Consider the following 18,445-nt stretch of genomic DNA (forward strand, 5'->3'; position numbering starts at 1 on the left):
AACAACAACAACAGTTGGGTCATGGTTTTGTTCTGTTTTATTTAAGAACAATGAATGGGGAAATATGATAAGGCTACCTGAATCTGCTCATCTGTCTATTGCATTTAAGGTTCTACTTTTTTTTTTAAGCAGTAACATTTATCGTTAAATACAGTGCCTTGAATGAAATCCTATAGCACCACACTAGGACTCCATTTCAGCTCGCTAATGTCTAAGATAACAATCTTTATCTGTTCCATTTCATTTTTTATAATTTCCAATTTTTCTAGATTCATACTTCCTACATTCCATGTTCTGATTATTAATGGATGTTTACAATTGTTTATCCTCTTTAGAGCTGTACTCTATCAGTAAATGAAGGTCCCAAAAACTTTAGTCCATTCGCGTCAGCATGATCAAGTCTGCTTTGAGGAGGTAGTTCTCTTCCCCTGGAGTATTCTGAGTGTCTCCCAACCTGAGGGGCTCATCTTTTGGCACTATATCTAACAATTTTTTGGTGATATTCACCATGTTTCAATATCCAATATCCTGGTGCTGACAATGTTTCACTGATATTCATAAGGTTTTTTTCAGTGGCTAAACATTCAGAAATAGTCTGCCTCTTCTCCTTCCTAGTCTGTCTTTGTCTGGAAGCTTAGCCGAGACCTGTCCACCATGGTTGTACCCTGCTGGTATTTAAAATCCTGGTAGCATAATTTCCAGCACCGCAGTAACACACAAGACACCACAGTACAACAAACTGACAGATTAGAGGTAGCAGAGTTCCCTAAGAACATAAAACAACCACTTAAACTGGGTATAATTCAGGTCTATTAACTGACCCATTGTTGAACTATATGGTGTCCATTGCTTGCCTAAAATAGCTTCTATAATAACCACTGCTGGTGTTGTTATTAAGTGCCTTTAAGTCAGTTCTGACTCATAGAGACCCTGTATAGGGTTTCCAAGGAGCAGCTGGTGAATTTGAACCAATGGTCTTGTGGTTCAAACCAACCCCGTGGTCTAATGCATTATCCCACAGTGTCACACCAGTACTCCAAATATTGCTGTGATTATCCTAAAATCATAGGAACATATCTTTTTTCTATATCATGTGAACCAAAAATTTGTAATTATAACTTACCTACAAATGGCCCCATGTCCAGGCATAATGTCACACTTTCCATCGTTCAAGCAGAAGTCAGGCTGTAGGTCACAGAGACTCTGACAGGGCAGTTCTTCCACACTCAGGTACCCAGGGTAGCATCTGCACTCTGCTTCTCCACTCCAGGAATTCACCAGACACTCCGAAAAGTCATTACAGGCCTGAAACTTGCAAGGATTTGCCTGATCACCTAAAACCTCAAACAAAACAGAGAATGGTGCAAGGAAAGGCAAAGCACAGAAATTGAGGCACATGAAGCTCATTCACTAAAGCTCCCTTAAAAATACCAAGGGAAATTTCTCTTGAACCATTAAATTATATTATCACCATCAACACCACTAAAAAACTTTTACTCATCCTTGATTAATGAGCTTCTTTCAAATTTCTCTGAAATTTAGAATGAAAATCATAAAATCCCATGACCTGGGTATTTAAACTTCATGTCATGTAATTGTAAATCTAAATTTAACAGTGTCCGTGTGCTGTTCATTTACACCAACCCTATTCTGCTCTTACGTACCTCTACTCTGCATACAATGTTACGTGGAATAGAGAGAAAGAACCCAGAGAAGAACTGGTGGGATCCTCAGCGATATATATTTAGAGTAGCTTGGGAACACTGATGATCATGTAAGCAAATATAAAAAAATTAATTAGCCCTGTACATGCCCAGCCATTTCCAATACTATTTTGGCTTATGTAATTTTATTTTTCATTTATAGTATGAGGGGAAATTACCTTTTTTTTTTCATGAGTTAGGACAATAGCTAGCCAAAAAAAAAATGAGTTAAGACAGTGGACATGTGCCTTCCATCCTACCACAATTCCGCCATCTTCATTGGTGAATAGCAATCTGTGAATAGCATATGGACAAGTGGTGACATAGATTCCCAAAACTGTGAAAATCACCCGTATCATTCTCTATGAAAAAGTGTAAATTTTGGCTAGGATAACAGAAATTTTTTCAAAAAAGAAAACATCTCTGGGTTTCCAGTCCTAATGTTTTTAAAAAAAAAAAAAAAAAACCAACAACAATGATTTCCTTGCTATTCATGAGATTGAAGACAAGGTTGCACTAGTGTATATAGCCTTGCAGTATGGATAATCTCCCTTGGCCCTACATAAAAATAGGAAACACCACCAAGATGGTCACATACAAGGAGAATACACAAACATGATGACATATAGACAGATAAGCAAGGGGACTGCACTGTAAGATTTCACTGTATATTTCCTACATCTTAACAGACTTACACTAGAATTAATTTGGTGATCTTGTAATCAGAAAATAATCTAAAACTAGTCTAGCAATGAATGAGGGGAAGAAGAGGAGATGGTATTACACAGTTCCCCTTGTTGATAAAAGTTCAAGAGTTTCTAAGAGCTGCATATGAAAACAAGTTATGCAACAGACAAGGCAATCTTAACTCTAGCCAATCTTGAAAGAAAAGTTTCATCTGAGGTAATTCAACTAGAAATATACATGCACTAGGAAAATTATTTAGAAAATTGTAAAGCTTTGTGACTAGTCTTTGGGGGTGGGTGAGTGGTTGCAGGGAATAAAATAGACCCTGTTTTTATTGTTGCTAAGTGCCGTTGAGTTGGTTCCGACCCATAGCGACCCTGTACGGGGTTTCCGAGGGTGTAAATCTTTACGGGAGTAGAAAGCCTCATCTTCCTCCCGCGGAGTGTCTGGTAGTTTTGAACCGCTGACCTTAAGGTTTGCAGCCTGATTCGTAACCACTACGCAACCAGAGCTCCTTCTAGAAGAGGAAAATAATATATGTTGCTCCCTTTTGTTTTTAGATCCAAGAAAAAAACTAAACGTAATGTTTTACTCAAGTAAAAAAAAAGGTTGATTTCTGTTTCTTTCCAGTTCTTTGTGCTGGCAAAGGGAGATGCCCAGAATTGTTGCTGTTGTTAAGTGCCATTGAGTCGATTCCAACCCATAGTGACCCTGTATAGGGTTTCCAAGGAGCAGCTAGTAAACTTGAACCACCAACGTAGCGGCTCAAACGACTTTGCAGTCTGATGCATTAGCCCACAGTGCCACACAAGGATAGACAGATCTACATTTGGAAGAGTTCCTTAATGACTTCATGGGAAAACAAAAGTCGATTTGGAGCTACATTTGAGATAGAAGATGAGGTCCTAAACTGCAGCATCAAGGACTTTCTGGTTTTCTAAGGGATAATCCAAAAGAAGGATTGATGGTTTCAGGAAAATAAATATGGAGGAAATGTGAAGAGTATCTAGAAAAATATGCTGCGTTGCTAGAACTGTTTAAGTCCTGGATAAAAAGTTGACCAGTAAGAAATGCCTTTGAAGGAATGTCTGAGGAATTTTGAAGATGGTGGTGCCTAACAGGAGAACTTTAAGTTGTTTGTTGTGATAAAAGTCTGTTGCAATTATCCTCAGCAAATATCTGATCAAATCAACTGCCTTGTGTTAGAGATACTTTGGGAAAATCACAATCAGGGAACTGGGTTTGGTTAACAAAAAGAACAAACACAAGGGTCAAGACACAACTGAAATTGAGAATTCATCAGGAGGAACTCAGAGCTGGAAAATAATTAAGAAATTTTAGTTCCATGAGAATCCCTAGAGTTAGGAAGAAAGGATTTCAAACTTACTTACTGTCCTAATAAGGGGTTCATGTCAGTTCATCTAAATATTAAAGGAAAATGTAATGCTATAAACCTGAATGATTGACAAGCAGTTGACTTTTGAGTGATATACAAAAATGAAGTAAATGCACTGATTTATTGAACTTCTTTCAAAAGAAATGGATTTACTATTATAAGTGCTGTATTAACCAAAACTGCTTGCTTTTGTAGGGGCAAATGCTTTTATGTATATTATTTGTTTACTCCTTAGTATAGTCCTATGAAAAACACAAAGCACAAAATATTATCCCCATTGAACATATGAGAGAACTGAAGCTCAAAGATAAAATAATTCAGATAGGGTCACACAAGTGATACATAGTGAAGGAACGAATCCAAATCTTCCAAATTATAATTGCTTCTTCCCCTACACCACTTGACAAAGCATGCACAAACAACCTTATATTATTCAAGTGGCAAGAGATTTGGATACTTGGGATTGGTTAAATCATTTCCCTCGCTTTTAATGAATAATGGTCATTCAAGGAATTCAGGGGAAAGAATGCTTCTTTCCCAGTAAAGATCAGGGATAACTTCCAAACCAGCGTTGAGAGTAAAAGGCACTTAAGAAAAAGGAAACCAAACAGTCTACCTTACTCCCACTCTGTCCTGTGATCTACAGAAAGGAAAGAATAACAAAATTTAAAGACCCAACAGTGTTATCAGCATACAAGTCTTCTAACTAAAGACAATGGTTCATTACATTCTTTCTCAGTATAGATTGAGTACCCTCTGTATGTAAAGCATGGTACTAGGTTCTGGCTGTTGTTGTTAAGGGCCATTGAGTCATTTTGACTCATACAGACCCTGTTTAGGGTTTCCAAGGAGCAGCTGGTGAATTTGAACCACCAATCTAGCAGTTCAAACCGACCTTGCAGTCCAATGCATTATCCCACAATAACACACCAGGACTCCAGGTTCTAGCTAGACAATCATTAATAAAAAAGGTATACTATCAGTTCTTGCAGACATCTTAACAGGAAAAATGCATTTAAGCAATTATGCACATAAATTAGCATTGATACAATGTTGATAAAATCTACAGGAGAAAAAAAATCACGATGTTATAAGAAAGACTACAAAGGATGATCCAATCTAGTTTATGGAGTCCTGGTGTGAGTCTTAGGATAAGCATTGGGCTGCTAACTACAAGATTGGCTACTCAAACCCACCAGACACTCCTTGGAAACACTATTCAGAGTCGCCATGTGTCAGGTTGGTGTGGTGCTGTGGGATCAACACTGGACTGTGAACAGAAAGGTCGGCAGTTTAAGCTCACCAGCTGTTCCTTGGAAACCCTAACAGGGTTGCTAGGAGTCAGAATTAACTTGAGGGCACTTAACAACAACAACAAATAAGTTGGACAGCACTTAACAACAAAAAATAATCTAGCTAATGGATGACTCTGTAAAAGCCTCAAGGAAGCAGCATTTGAACAGATGCAGGAGACAGGAGAGAGCAGGACAGTGTTTCAGGCAAATGGGATAGTATGTGCAATGACCGGCCAGGAAATGTTTTCTATATGTGAGGGAATACAAACAAGCTAGTTGGACTAGAATATGGCAAGAAAAGAGGTTAGTTTTATCGGATAAAATTAGAGAAGATAGGAACCAGGCCTTGCAGTTATTAAACCAGGAAGATATTGAAATGATTTAAGCAGGAGAGTGAAATTATCTTACTGTGTTTTTTGGGGTATTTTTTAGAAAGAACACTCTGCCCTCTGTCTGGAAATGGACATGAGGAGGAGCAAGAGAAGGAATTCACTTGTCTGTCAGTTTGCTACACTGTGATGGCTTGTGAATTGCTGTGATGCTGGAAGCTATGCCACTGGCATTTTAAATACTGGCAGAGTCACCCATGAGAGACAGGTTTCAGCTCAACTTCCAGACTAAGACAGACTAGGAAGAAGAGGCAGACTACTTCTGAATTTTAGCCACTGAAAACCTTATGAATATCAGTGAAACATTGTCAGATAGCACCAAAATATTAAATATTGAAACATGGTGAATACCACTAAAAAACTGTTAGATATAGTGCCAGAAGATGAGCCCCTCAGGTTGGAAGGCACTCAAAATACGACTGGGGAAGAGCTGCCTCCTCAAAGTAGAGTTGACCGTGATGACGGAAATGGAATAAAGCTTTCCAGACCTTCATTTGATGATGGGGCACAATTGAGGAAATGAGAAAAAACAGTTGTAAATAGCCATTAATGACTGGAACATGGAATGTACACAGTATGAATCGAGGAAAATTAGAAGTTATCAAAACTGAAATGGAACCCATAAATATGGATATCCTGGGCATTAGTGTGTGGAAATGGACTGCTATTGGCCATTTTTAATCTGACAATCACATGGTCTACTCTGCCAGGAATGGCAAATTAAAGAGGAACAGTGTTGCATTTATCATCAAAAAGAACATTCCAAGGTATACCTTGAAGTATAATACTGTCTATGATAGGATAATATCCATACACCAACAAGTAAAAACAGTTAATGCCATTATTATTCAAATTGATACACCAACCTTTAAAACCAGTGATGATGAAATGTAAAGTTCTATCAACTTCTTCAGTCTGAAATCAATCAAACATGCAATCAAGGTGTATTGATAATTACTGGTGAATTGGAATGCAAAGGTTGGAAACAAAGATTAATAGTTGAAAACTATGGCCCTGTTGCTAGAATTGATGCTGGATATCCCATGATAGAATTTTGAAAGGCCAATGACTTGTTCATTGCAAATACTTTTTTAAATAACACAAAGAATGATTATACACATAGACTTCACCAGATGAAATACAAGAAATGAAATTGATTATATCTGTAGATAGAGATGGTAGAAAAGCTCCTATCGTCAGTCAAAACAAAGCCAGGGGCGGACGGTGGAATAGACCTTCAACTGCTTATATGCAAGTCCAGACTGAAGTTGAAGAAAATTAAAACAAAATATGACTTGAACATATCCCACCTGAATTTAGAGATCATCTCAAGAACAGAATTTGATGAATTAGACACTAATTACTGAAAACCAGAAGAGTTCTGCGATAACAACAAGAACATCATACAGGAAGAAAGCAAAAGGTCATTAAGGCAAGAAAGAAAAAAACAAAATGGATGTCAGTAGACTCTAAAACTTGCTCTCCAGAGTAGAGAAGCTATAGCAAATGGAAGAAATGAAGAAGTAAAAGAGCTGAACAGAAAATGTCAAAGGTCAGCTTGAGAAGACCAAGTCACATACTATAATGAAATGTGCAAAGATCTGGAGTTAGGAAACCAAAAGGGAAGAACATGCTCAGCATTTCTCAAGCTGAAAGAACTGAGAAAAAGTCAAGCCTTGCCTTGAAATACTGAAGGATTCTTTGGGCAAAATACTGAATGACGAAGAAAGCATCAAAATAAGATTGAATGAAAGCAGTCACTGTGCCAAAAAGAAATGGTCAATGTTCGACCATTTCATCAGTTAGCATACGACCAAGAGTCAATGATACTGAAGGAAGAAATCCAAGGTGCACAAAAGATATTGGCAAAGAACAAGGCTTTGGGAATTGATGGAATACAAATTGAAATATTTCAACAAACTGATGCAGCACTGGAGGCACTCACTCATCTATGCCAAAAAATTTGGAAGACAGCTACTGGACCAACTGATTTTAAGAGACCCACATTTGTGGCCATTCCAAAGAGAGGTTGACCCAATGGAATGCAAAAATTATTGGGCAATATAATTAATATCTCATGCAAGTTAAAATCCTGCTATTAATAATTCAAAAACTACTTCAACAATACATTGACAGGGAACTGCCAGAGGTTCAAGCCAGTATTAGAAGAGGATGTGGAATAAAGGGAATTAAAGCTGATGTCACAGGATCTTGACTGAAAGCAGAGAACACAAGAAAGATGTTTACTTGTGCTTTATTGAATATGCAAAGGCTTTCGATAAGTGTGGATCATGACAAGCTATGGATAACATTGAGGAGAATATTCTGGAACACTTAATAGTGCTCATAAGGAACCTGTACATAGAGCAAGAGGCAGTCATTAAAACATGGGGACAAAGAATGGTTTAAAATCAGGAAAGGTATGAACCAGGGTTGTATTCTTTCACCACACTTATTCAATGTGTATGCTGAGCAAATAATCTGAGAAGCTGGATTATACAAAGAAAAATGTGGGGGAAGACTCATTAACTACCTGTGATATACAGATGATATAACTTTGCTTGCTGAAACCAACTAGGACTTAAAATAATTACTGATGAAAATTAAAGACAACAGCAGTCAGTCTGAGTTGCACCTCAATGTAAAGAATACAAAAATCCTCACCACTGGACCAATAAACAACAAGATAAATGGAGAAAAGATGGAAGTTGTCAAAGACTTCATTTTGCTAATTAATATCAACCATCAACACTCATGAAAGCATCAGTCAAGAAGTACTGCATTGGGCAAATCTGCTGCACAAGACTCTTTAATGTGTTTAATAACGAAGATGTCAGTTTGAGGACTAAGATACACCTGACCTAATCCATGGTATTTACATTAGCCATATATGCATGTGAAAGTTGGACAATAAATAAGGTATACCATACAAAAATGATGCATTTGAGTTGTGGTGTAAGAGAAGAATATTAAAGTTGCCATGGACTTCCAAAAGAACAAACAAATTTCTGCTGTAAGAAATACAACCAGAATGCTCCTTAGAAGACAAGATGGCCAGGCTTCATCTCTCATACTTTGGACATTATCAGGAGGGACCAGTTCCTATAGAAGGGCATTATGTTTGGTAAAGTGGAGGTTTCAGCAAAAAAGAGGGAGACCTCCAATGAGATGGATTGGCACAGTGGCAGCAGCAATGAGCCCAAACGTAGTAACAATTGTGAGGATGGTTCAGAACCAAGCAGTGTCTCGTTCTGTTGTACATAGGGTTTCTATGGGTAGGAACCAAAAGGATGGCACCTAACAACAACAAGATAAGAAATTGGAAACTGGTCTGAATAAGAAATAATGAATGCTTGGGTTAGAGTAGTGCCAGTGGAGACAGAAGAGATTTGAGATATATTTAGAATTTATAATCAATAGGGACTGAATAAACAGGCTTACAAACGGCTGAATGCTGGGGTGTTAGAAAGTGACTTCCCATATTGTTAACTTAAGTAGCTGAGTAAATAGAGCTTTCACTTATTGAGGTGGAGAAACTGAGAGGCAGAATGAATTTAGTTGGAGGTTAGGAAAATATAGGAAAAAGCTCACTCTTAGCCTTCTTCATTTTGAGATATATATATATATATATATACATCCTAGTTGAGATTGTCAAGTAAGTAATTAGATATTGATTCTGGAGGTCTGAACAGTCATCTGATCTGGATGTAAAAATGTGGGGAAATATTTATATTTACATAGGAATGGACAATCTGTCTGGGCGGGGCTGATGAAAGGAGATGAGGATATGTCTCTTGTGGTACAATAGTGAGTAATAGTTATCAGGACTGACTGTGAGGGTTGGAAATGTAAAGGTAGACATTTTGTAGCAAAGGGAGGAGAGTGTTGGACTTTGCAGTCCAGGAGCGGAGGTCCCTGGGACCCTACCCAAAGAAACAGTGATGCCAGAGATGGAGGCAGAGATGATGATGTGGAGAGATAGAGCAGCTGGGGACTCTAGACCCAGAGAGGGAGAGGGGCTGTGTGCTGATGACCAGGGGGCAGGCTTGCAGGGTATACCCTTTGGTTAGTTGATAATGCATGGAGAGAATTGTAAACATGGCAATGAAAAGATATACAATAGGATGAATGCAAAGCTAATGTTCTCCCATGTAAACTATCACATAATTCACAATAAAACATTTAAAAAAAGAAAGAAAGAAAGAAAATAAATGGGAATGGATACAGTAACTTAGGTGAATAATATAGAAGGAAAAGAAAACCCAGGCCAAATCATTGTGCTTGGCAACACAGAGTTAGCAAAAACAGATTCAACAGATAAATATAAGAGATAGCCAGATAAAGTGGGTAGAAAAGGGAATGGGAGATGCCAAGATAACATGTGTTGACAACTCTTTGAACAGAGAATGATATAGATGTCTTTGGAAGAGATATTTTATTAATTAGCAAGATGTGGAAATTTTATTTCACATGTTGTTGTTAAATGTCATAAAATCAACCCTGTATAGGTTTCCAAGGAGTGACTGGTGAGTTTGAACCACCAACACTGTGGTTCAAATTGATCTTGGAGCCCACTGCATTATCCTTCAGCATCACGCCAGTCTTTTTTCCTGAAAGTACTTGATTCATTTTTATACAATGTAAAAGAAAATATACACAAATCAATGGGTTCCATTAAGAGGCAATATCATTACCTGATTCTACATCAAGGGAATATTTATCAATATCCAAATTCATAGTTTGATAGGCAGTAGTGCAAAAGTCTTCCAGAATCATATACACAGCATTGTTGACATCTGCAGGTATAGACTTGGCGAACTTCATTCGGCTATTCACCACAATGCTCCCATTTCTGAAGTTCAGGATTTCCAAGTTTTGGAATCCTGTGAGATTTGACTGGAGATAGGGAACCAGCTACAATACATGAAAAGTGGGAGGTTATTTGTGTCTTCATACACACACAACAAGCCCTTCCCCCACTTTCCTAATTATATTCTCTTCCCATTAAACTGTTAATTAACAGAAGAATTAATATGGAACTATTTGAAAATCAGGAACCCCATGACATTTGCAGAAAAGTTTTAGATGCCCAGAGAGTTTATTCTCCCTTTTTCACTAAAGGATCACAACAGTGAAGGCTTCTCCAAACCAGTTGCTATGGATGGAGTCAATTCCAATTTGTGGTGACCTCATGTGTGTCAGAATAGAACTGTGTGCCAGAGGTTTTTCATTGGCTGATTTTTCAGAAGTTGATTATTAAGTCTTTCTTCCAAGATGTCTGTGGGTGGACTTGAACTGCCAACCTTTCGGTTAGCAGCTGAGTGTATTAATAATTTGTACCATCTAGGAATTCTAAAGGAATTCTAGGTACATGCAAAACTTCTCAGATAAAAATAATACATGCAAAAGAAATCTCAAGCTTATTTTAGACCAAAATTATGAAATACAATCTTCAATCTGTCACATGTCTATATTTGTGTTTTCCATTTGTTGCATGCACTTGTCTTATTGTTTCTCTACCACCTTTAAGTCATGGTGCTATTTGTAGATGGTAGGAAATGAACAACCTTGCCTTTCTTGGCTCAGATCTTGGGTTTTGGAGAATGGAAAGAACATACATGAAAATATGGTTGCCCATGTTTTAATTTCTGTGCTTACCAACTCTAAGAATCTTTCCTCCAGGGCTTTATATTCCAAAGATTTTTTATTAAACAGATCTTCTGAAAACATCATGTTAGTCACTCGGAGGCTGAAGAAAACCACCAGAGCTCCTGCTGCATGACTTGAGTCTTCTCCTCTTGTGGGTGGAGTCACAATAGCCATTTCTGTGGAATGAACATTTGTAGACATTTCCACATAACTATCAATCTTGCCATTTTCCTCCTGGGGTAGCTCAGGCTGATAGTAATCTGTGCCTACCCAGTCCAATTCTAATGAAATATCCTGTACGCCCATAATTACTTCATCCTCCAGCTGGGTGGAGCTTGTGGTTGGAGGCAATTTGGTAGACTGTGTCATGGAAGCTTTCAACCAGAGCTTGTCAGTGCTCTCTGTTGTACTTGCCAATATGTCTTTGACCAATTTCCCTAAGAAAGTTCTTGCCCAAACTACATCTGATTCTGGCAATATGGTCCACAAAGATTGCATGTCCAGCTTCACTGTTGAATCCTCGCTGTCAAACCATTCATGGCTGGATGACTCTGAAGTCTGTCCCATATCCTCTGTTAGGAAAGAGTCTATTTGATCTGGTTTATCAGTAGAAGCAGAGATCTCTGTAGATGTCAATAGAAGAGGTGCTTTGGTAACTGAGTAATAATCAATGCCAAGTTCCTCTGGTGTGTATTTGGAAAGAATTAGAGATGCAGATTGGATTGTGGTCTCTGCAAAACGAGGAACAGTAGGCCCACCAAGAGACTCATTGTCTATAAAGTTTGTGGATCTATCATCTTGTCTGTCTTTTGAAGAATACTCAAAATTTTGATCTGTTAAATTCATTTTGTCATCTGTAACTACTTTTTCATGTTTATGCTCATTTGGCAAAAATGAATCTTCATCTTCAAGCCATGACTTGGATAGTGGTTCAGTCCTCTTCTCTAATAAAGTCCCACTCCATGGCCAAGTAATAAGATCTACCTTTTGCCTAGACCCTGAACCTAAACCACTCTCAAATGTATCTGGCAGCAAAGTGGTCACTTCTAATTGGTCTTTGACTTCAGAAGCCAAAGCAGAGTCCATGCCAGAGGGTGTGGTTACTTCTTTAGCAAGAAGATCTAATGTGGCAGGAGAGGCCAGATATGGTGAGGATGTTAAAAGGACCTCAGACTCTTTGTTGGATGGTATTGTTCCTTTCAGCACATGATGAGTGAATGGACTTGACGGCAATGGATCAACAGAAAGATAATCGTCTGACCCTTCAACATTGGTTAATCCTAAAAATAAAATTTTCCATTAATTAAGTAATATAATTGCCAAAATACATTCTGGTACTCCTAATACAACTAGCTACATGTTTTTCCCATTAAGTTAGCAGGGAAAGCTGCTGACTTTTCATTTGCTAGCATGTCTCAAGCAGAGCAAATAGTAAAGCAATCGTTACAGTAATCAGAAAGGAAGTTGAGAAATGTTTTACCAGCCTATTCTTTTCATTGGAGTCCCAGTGTGGCACTGTAGGATAAGCACTGGACTGCTAACTGCAATGTCGGTGACTCAAGCCCAGCAGCTGCTCGCTGGAAACCCTATACAGGGTTGCTACGAATTAATTTGCTAACCTCAAGGTCAGCAGTTCAAAACTATCAGGCATTACGCAGGAGGAAAATGAGGTTTTCTGCTCCCGTAAATATTTACAGCCTTGGAAATCCTATGTAGGGTCACTATGAGTCAGAACTGACTCCACTGCACACCACCACCATGAGTCAATTGGAGTTTTGGTGTGGCACCACAGAATAAGCACTCAACCACAAGATCCATTTGAATCACAAGGTCAGAGGTTCTAACTCACCAGCCACTCCTCAGAAACCCTATACAGGGTTGTTATGAATCAGAACCAATTTGATGGCATTTAGTAGCAAAAGTGAGTCAAATATCTGGCAAACAAGAAAATCTGAAAATAATTTTTTAAAGTGGGAAAAGCACCCATGAATATCCCTTCTCTAAGGACAAGTCCTCTACTATTTGACGTAGCTCATCTTCCAACTTGATTTTTTTCTAACTTCATCTTTCCTCTTGATTTTTTTCTAACTCATGAAACTAAGGAACTAGTAACAGTCATATTGACAATAAAGAAATGGAATCTAGTGGAAATTTAAGAAGCCCTAGGAAATTTAGTTTATCTTTGAACTCTCAATTTCCCTGTTATGTGTATTACACAATGTCCTTCAAGTTCACCTGAGGTTCAAAATCCTTGAGTCACTTTTTATATCTCTGCTTCTCTTCCTCTTTCACATTATGCCAGCTGTTGTCAAGTTAATTCCAACTCATGGAGACCCCATGTGTGCGGAGTACAACTTCACTCCGTAGGGTTTTCAAGGCTGTGACATTTCAGTATTAGCTTATCAGAACTTTCTTCATTGTGGATCGGTTCAAACCACCAACCTCTGAGCACTTAACTGGATGCACTGCCCAGGGATTTCATGTACATACTCTAGTCTATCCCTAAATCATATTGATTTTCCTGTTTCCGCTACAACATTTCAGAGATTATCTACTTCATTTTAATTTCATTTCTTAATCTCTGACTGCCTAGTTCAGAATCTTTCCTTCTAAAGTTTACCATTAAGATAAAAATCTCTAGATTTGATCAGCCTATTAAGAAGTTCTTTAATGTTTGTATTTACCATTCCAATCCTCAAGTAATAAACTTGTTTTTTAAACCAAAAACAAAACCAGTTGTCATTGAGTTGATTCTGCATGTCAGAGTAGAACTGTGCTCCATAGGTTTACAATGACTGATTTTTTAGAAGTAAATCACTACACTTTTCTTCCAAAGCACCTCTGGACTGACTCCAACCATCAAGCTTTCAGTTAGCAGTTGAAATCATTTATCTTTTGCACCACTCCAGAGACTCTAATGTAGTTTTTAATAGTAATTAATTAAATTCTTTACTCTTCAGTATTACCTTCAAAATATGCATTTATGGATTTCCACTTCAGTTTATCAAGTTGATTTTTTAAACTCACCTCTTTGGAGTCTTAATTCCAACCAAGTAAATCTGATTGTTCCCACTCTCACACATCTTCCCCAAGATATTTACCATTCTTGAATACTACTATCCTTTTCTCCTAAGCTTAGTCTCTTCCTCCTTTCAAAACTCTAGTCATTTGTTATAATAAAGTATAGAACTGTGTAAGAGAGCCAGAAGTCCTTTTCTCAGAAGGCACAGACAAGCCAATCTGAAGCACTGCTGGGTTGGCAGAATGAAGAGTCAAGCAGCTAACCCCTAAAACCTCTGAGGAAGAACTGAGGTCCACCTTCAAGGGAAAAGCTAATTTAGGAGTAGATACTATATCACCCAAATGGCTTTCTGACCAGAGCCCCCTACCAGCAGTGGAGGGAGGACCAGAGTTGAAATCAAGAGATGTAATACTGCCGGTAGTGGATTCGTCTGCTGAGGGCCATTCAGCTTGAAGGGTATTTTCCTGAGGGTTAAAAAAGGCCAAATTGTATCATACATAAAAGAAACTCAGAAAAAATGGTTTTAAGGTAAGAAGGCAAAGTGACGTTAGGGTTATCAGAACATGTACACTTAGATTCAAACAGATCTGTAATCACATTCCAACTCAGACACTTACTAATTGAAAAATCTAAGGGGAAACAAGTAACCTCTTGAAACTCATCTGTAAGCTGGGAAGAGATGAAATGTCACTTTTAAAAGATCTAATCAAAATGTATTTGCAGGGAGAAAATACTGTTTCTATTACTTCAGAAAGTTTTTCTCTGTAGGACTTTTTAGGAAAAGTCTTCCCTTTCTATATTTGATGTGTGTAGCATACATCAAATATAGAAAAACAATTGGCAATTTTATCCATTATTTGGAAAGATATTTAATTAATTAAAAATCTCAGTTTTCATCAGAAATCCTACTACATTAAAATGTGGCATAGCAAATGAATAATAGCAAGACTTGCGAAATGGCATCAAACTTTAAAACACAATTTCCAACTTTCTACCAAGTTTTGACTTATGCAGTACGTTTTATCTTCAAATTTAGCTTCAGGGCTAGAAAAGTAAACAGATATAAAATCTTTCAACACACTAATTATTTAATCTTATGAAGATGAGTCTATGTAAAAGCATTTAATGATGGTTAGAGGGAAAATGACCACGTCTTTTGGCAGTTTACACATCTCAACATATGCTGAGCGATGACTAACAAAGACTGAGATGTGTGCTGCACGTATTGGAATTCAGAAAACATTTCCCAGTTGTATGAAAGCTTTAAACAGAGTCATCATAAATTGACAATTATTAACCTTAAACGAACATTAGAAACACCTGGAGGGTTTTGTTTGTTTGATTGATTCCTCTTTCATAATCACATCATCTCATCACACATCCTGTAGTTGATTTCCTAAAAACAGGTCATCAGCTCCTGGAAGGAAATACCCCTTAGCCTGGATAACAAGATGATATAACATGCAAGTACTGTCATAAGGTAGAGCATATCAGAAGAGTCCCATGTATGGCAAGTGTCAAATGAAAAACCAGTATCACAAGTTAAACATTTATATTAAATAGATGCCACAATACTGACGTTATTGGAATTATAATTTAAAACTTTGAAAATGCCTAGGTAAAACTGAAAAGTTGTCTAAAGCTTATTTTCACCTTGCTTATCTACTTTAAAAAACAGGGAGGAAATTTTTTTATATATAATTCTATAATAATTATAATTCTATGTCAGATTCACATATTTGCTGTTAGGTGTTGGGTTGATTCCAACTCATAGCGACCCTATACACAACAGAAACAAACACTACATGGTCTTGTCCCATCCTTACAATTGTTACATTTGAATCCACTGCTGCTGCCACTGTGTCAATCCATCTCTTTAAGGGTCTTCCTAGAGCACTAGTAGAGTAGTGGTTACAAGTTGGGCTGCCAAACTCAAGGTCAGCAGTTCGAAACTACCAGCCATTTTGCAGAAGAAAGATGAGGTTTTCTGCTTCTGTAAAGATTGACAGCCTCAGAAACCCTATATAGGGTCACTAAGAGTTGGAACCAACTCTACTGCACACAACCACCACCATCACTCTCCTAAGTCCCTCCTGATAACATGTCGAAAGTATGAGAGACAAAGTCTTGTCATTCTGACTTCTAAGTGGTTTTGTGGCTATACTTCTTCCAACACAAATATGCTTGTTCTGCTGACAGTCTAGGTATTTTTAATACTCTTCTCTAAATGCCATGATTCTTGTATAGTCTGCCTTATTCAATGTCCAACTTTCACATGCATATGAGAAAACTGAAAATACCAGGACTTGGCTCAGGCACACCTTTGTCCTTAAACTAACCCTTTGTAGCAGATTTGCCTAATACAATACATCCTTTGATTTCTTGACTACTGCTTCCATGAATGTTGATTATGGATCCAAGCAAAATGAAGTCTTTGACAACTTCAATCTTTTCTCAATTTATCATGATGTTATTTATTGGTCCTCTGGTGAGGATTTTTTTCCCCCATTAAAATGTAATGCATATGGAAGACTGATGACTCTGATATTCATCAGTAAATATTTTAAGTCCTCTTCACTTTCAGCTAGCAAGGTTGTTTCATCTGCATACTGCAGTTTGTTAAAGAGTCTTCTTCCATACTGATACCATGTTCTTCTTCATACAATTCAGCTTCCCAAATTATTTGCTTAGCATACAGATTGAATAAGCATCATGAAAGGATACAACCCTGGCACATACCTTTCCCAATTTTAAACCATATAAATGTCCCTTTGTTCTGTTGTAATGACTACAGCTTGGTCTATACACAGGTTCCTCAGGAGCACAATCAAATGTTCTGGAACACCCATAATTTGCAATGTTATCCATAGATTTTCATGATCTCCACAGTCAAAAGCTTTTCCATAGTCAATAATGCACAAGTAAACAACTCTCTGGTATCCTCTGCTTTCAGCCAAGATCCATCTGAGATCAACAATAATATTTATAGTTCCACATGAGCTTTTAAGATCCCAGACACTATTCACCAAAGTATGATATAGAATATTACCTTTCTGGACTGTTATGTCCATTAACGATGGTGTCCCCTGAGACTATGGTCCTGGGCTCCAAAGGCTACTACTTCATTGCCTTCAGATGTTTGATAATATCTAAGACGTTTTCATATCTGCCCACTATATGCTCCACCATATTCATAGTTGTGTTTTCAGGAAAGGCAAATATCCATGTTCAAATATCCTCTTTCAAACTCTTCTATATTTTGGGCATACTCCCACTCTTCCTCTACACCTATTCAGCCTGTGTCTCTGTCTATGTAGTTCCAAGAGTATATGTTATTGCTGTTAGGTGCAATCAAGTAGGTTCTGACTTATAGCAACCTTATGCACAACAGAATGAAACACTACCTGATCATGTGCCATCCACACAATTGTTACTATGCTTAAACCCACTGCTGCTGCCACTGTGTCAAAGCATCTCGTAGGGGATCTGCCACTTTTTCACTGACCTCCACATTACCAAGCATGGTGTCCTTCTCCAGGGACTGGTCCCTCCTGATAATATGTCTGAAGTATGATGTCTCACCATCCTGGCTTCTAAGGGGCATTCTGGCTGTACTTCTTCCAACACAGATTTATTTGTTCTTCTAGTAGTTCGTGGCATTTTTAATATTCTTCTCTAACACATAACTCAAATGCTTCAATTGTTCTATGATCTTTCTCATTCACCATCCAATTTTCACATGCATATGAGGTTATAGAAAATACTGTGGCTTGGGTCATGTGCACCTTAGTCCTCAAACTGACATCTTTGCTCTTTAATAATTGAAAGAGGTCCTGTGCAGCAGATATGCATAATGCAAATTTGAGTTATTGACTCAAATTTGATAGTGGATCCAAGCAAAATGAAGTCTTTGACAACTTCAGTCTTTTGACCATTTATCATGAATATTTTTTACTGGTCCAGTTATGAGGATTTTTGTTTTCTTTACATTGAGGAGCAACCCATATGGAAGGCTGACATCTCTGACCTTCAGCAGAGTATTTTAAATCCTCTACACTTTCAGCAAGCAACATTGTATCATTTGCATATCAAACATTGTCAATGAGTCTTCCTCCGATTCTGATGCCACATTCTTCTTCACATCATCCAGCTTCTCAGATTATATGCTCAGCACACAGATTGAATAATTATGGTGAAAGAACACAACCCTGGTGCACACCTTTCCTAATGTTAAACCATTCAGTGCCCCCTTGTTCTGTATGAATGACTGCCTCTTTTTCCATGCACATGTTCCTCACAGAGCA

The 18,445-nt window shown here is 37.8% G+C and overlaps 1 protein-coding gene across 1 annotated transcript in view; it reads right to left on the reverse strand.

The window, feature by feature from the left end:
• Positions 1-18,445, reverse strand: part of IMPG2 (interphotoreceptor matrix proteoglycan 2) — a 214,031-nt gene that overhangs the window by 75,859 nt on the left and 119,727 nt on the right. The window contains exons 11-14 of the mRNA XM_006868651.1: positions 14,317-14,605; positions 11,129-12,414; positions 10,165-10,384; positions 1,124-1,334 (exon numbers count right to left, since the gene is read on the reverse strand). Coding sequence (XP_006868713.1) covers positions 1,124-1,334; positions 10,165-10,384; positions 11,129-12,414; positions 14,317-14,605 — 2,006 coding nt within the window. The remainder of the gene's footprint in view (positions 1-1,123; positions 1,335-10,164; positions 10,385-11,128; positions 12,415-14,316; positions 14,606-18,445) is intronic.

Source organism: Chrysochloris asiatica, unplaced genomic scaffold (assembly GCF_000296735.1).
Source record: "Chrysochloris asiatica unplaced genomic scaffold, ChrAsi1.0 scaffold00120, whole genome shotgun sequence".
Taxonomy (NCBI): Eukaryota; Metazoa; Chordata; class Mammalia; order Afrosoricida; family Chrysochloridae; genus Chrysochloris; species Chrysochloris asiatica.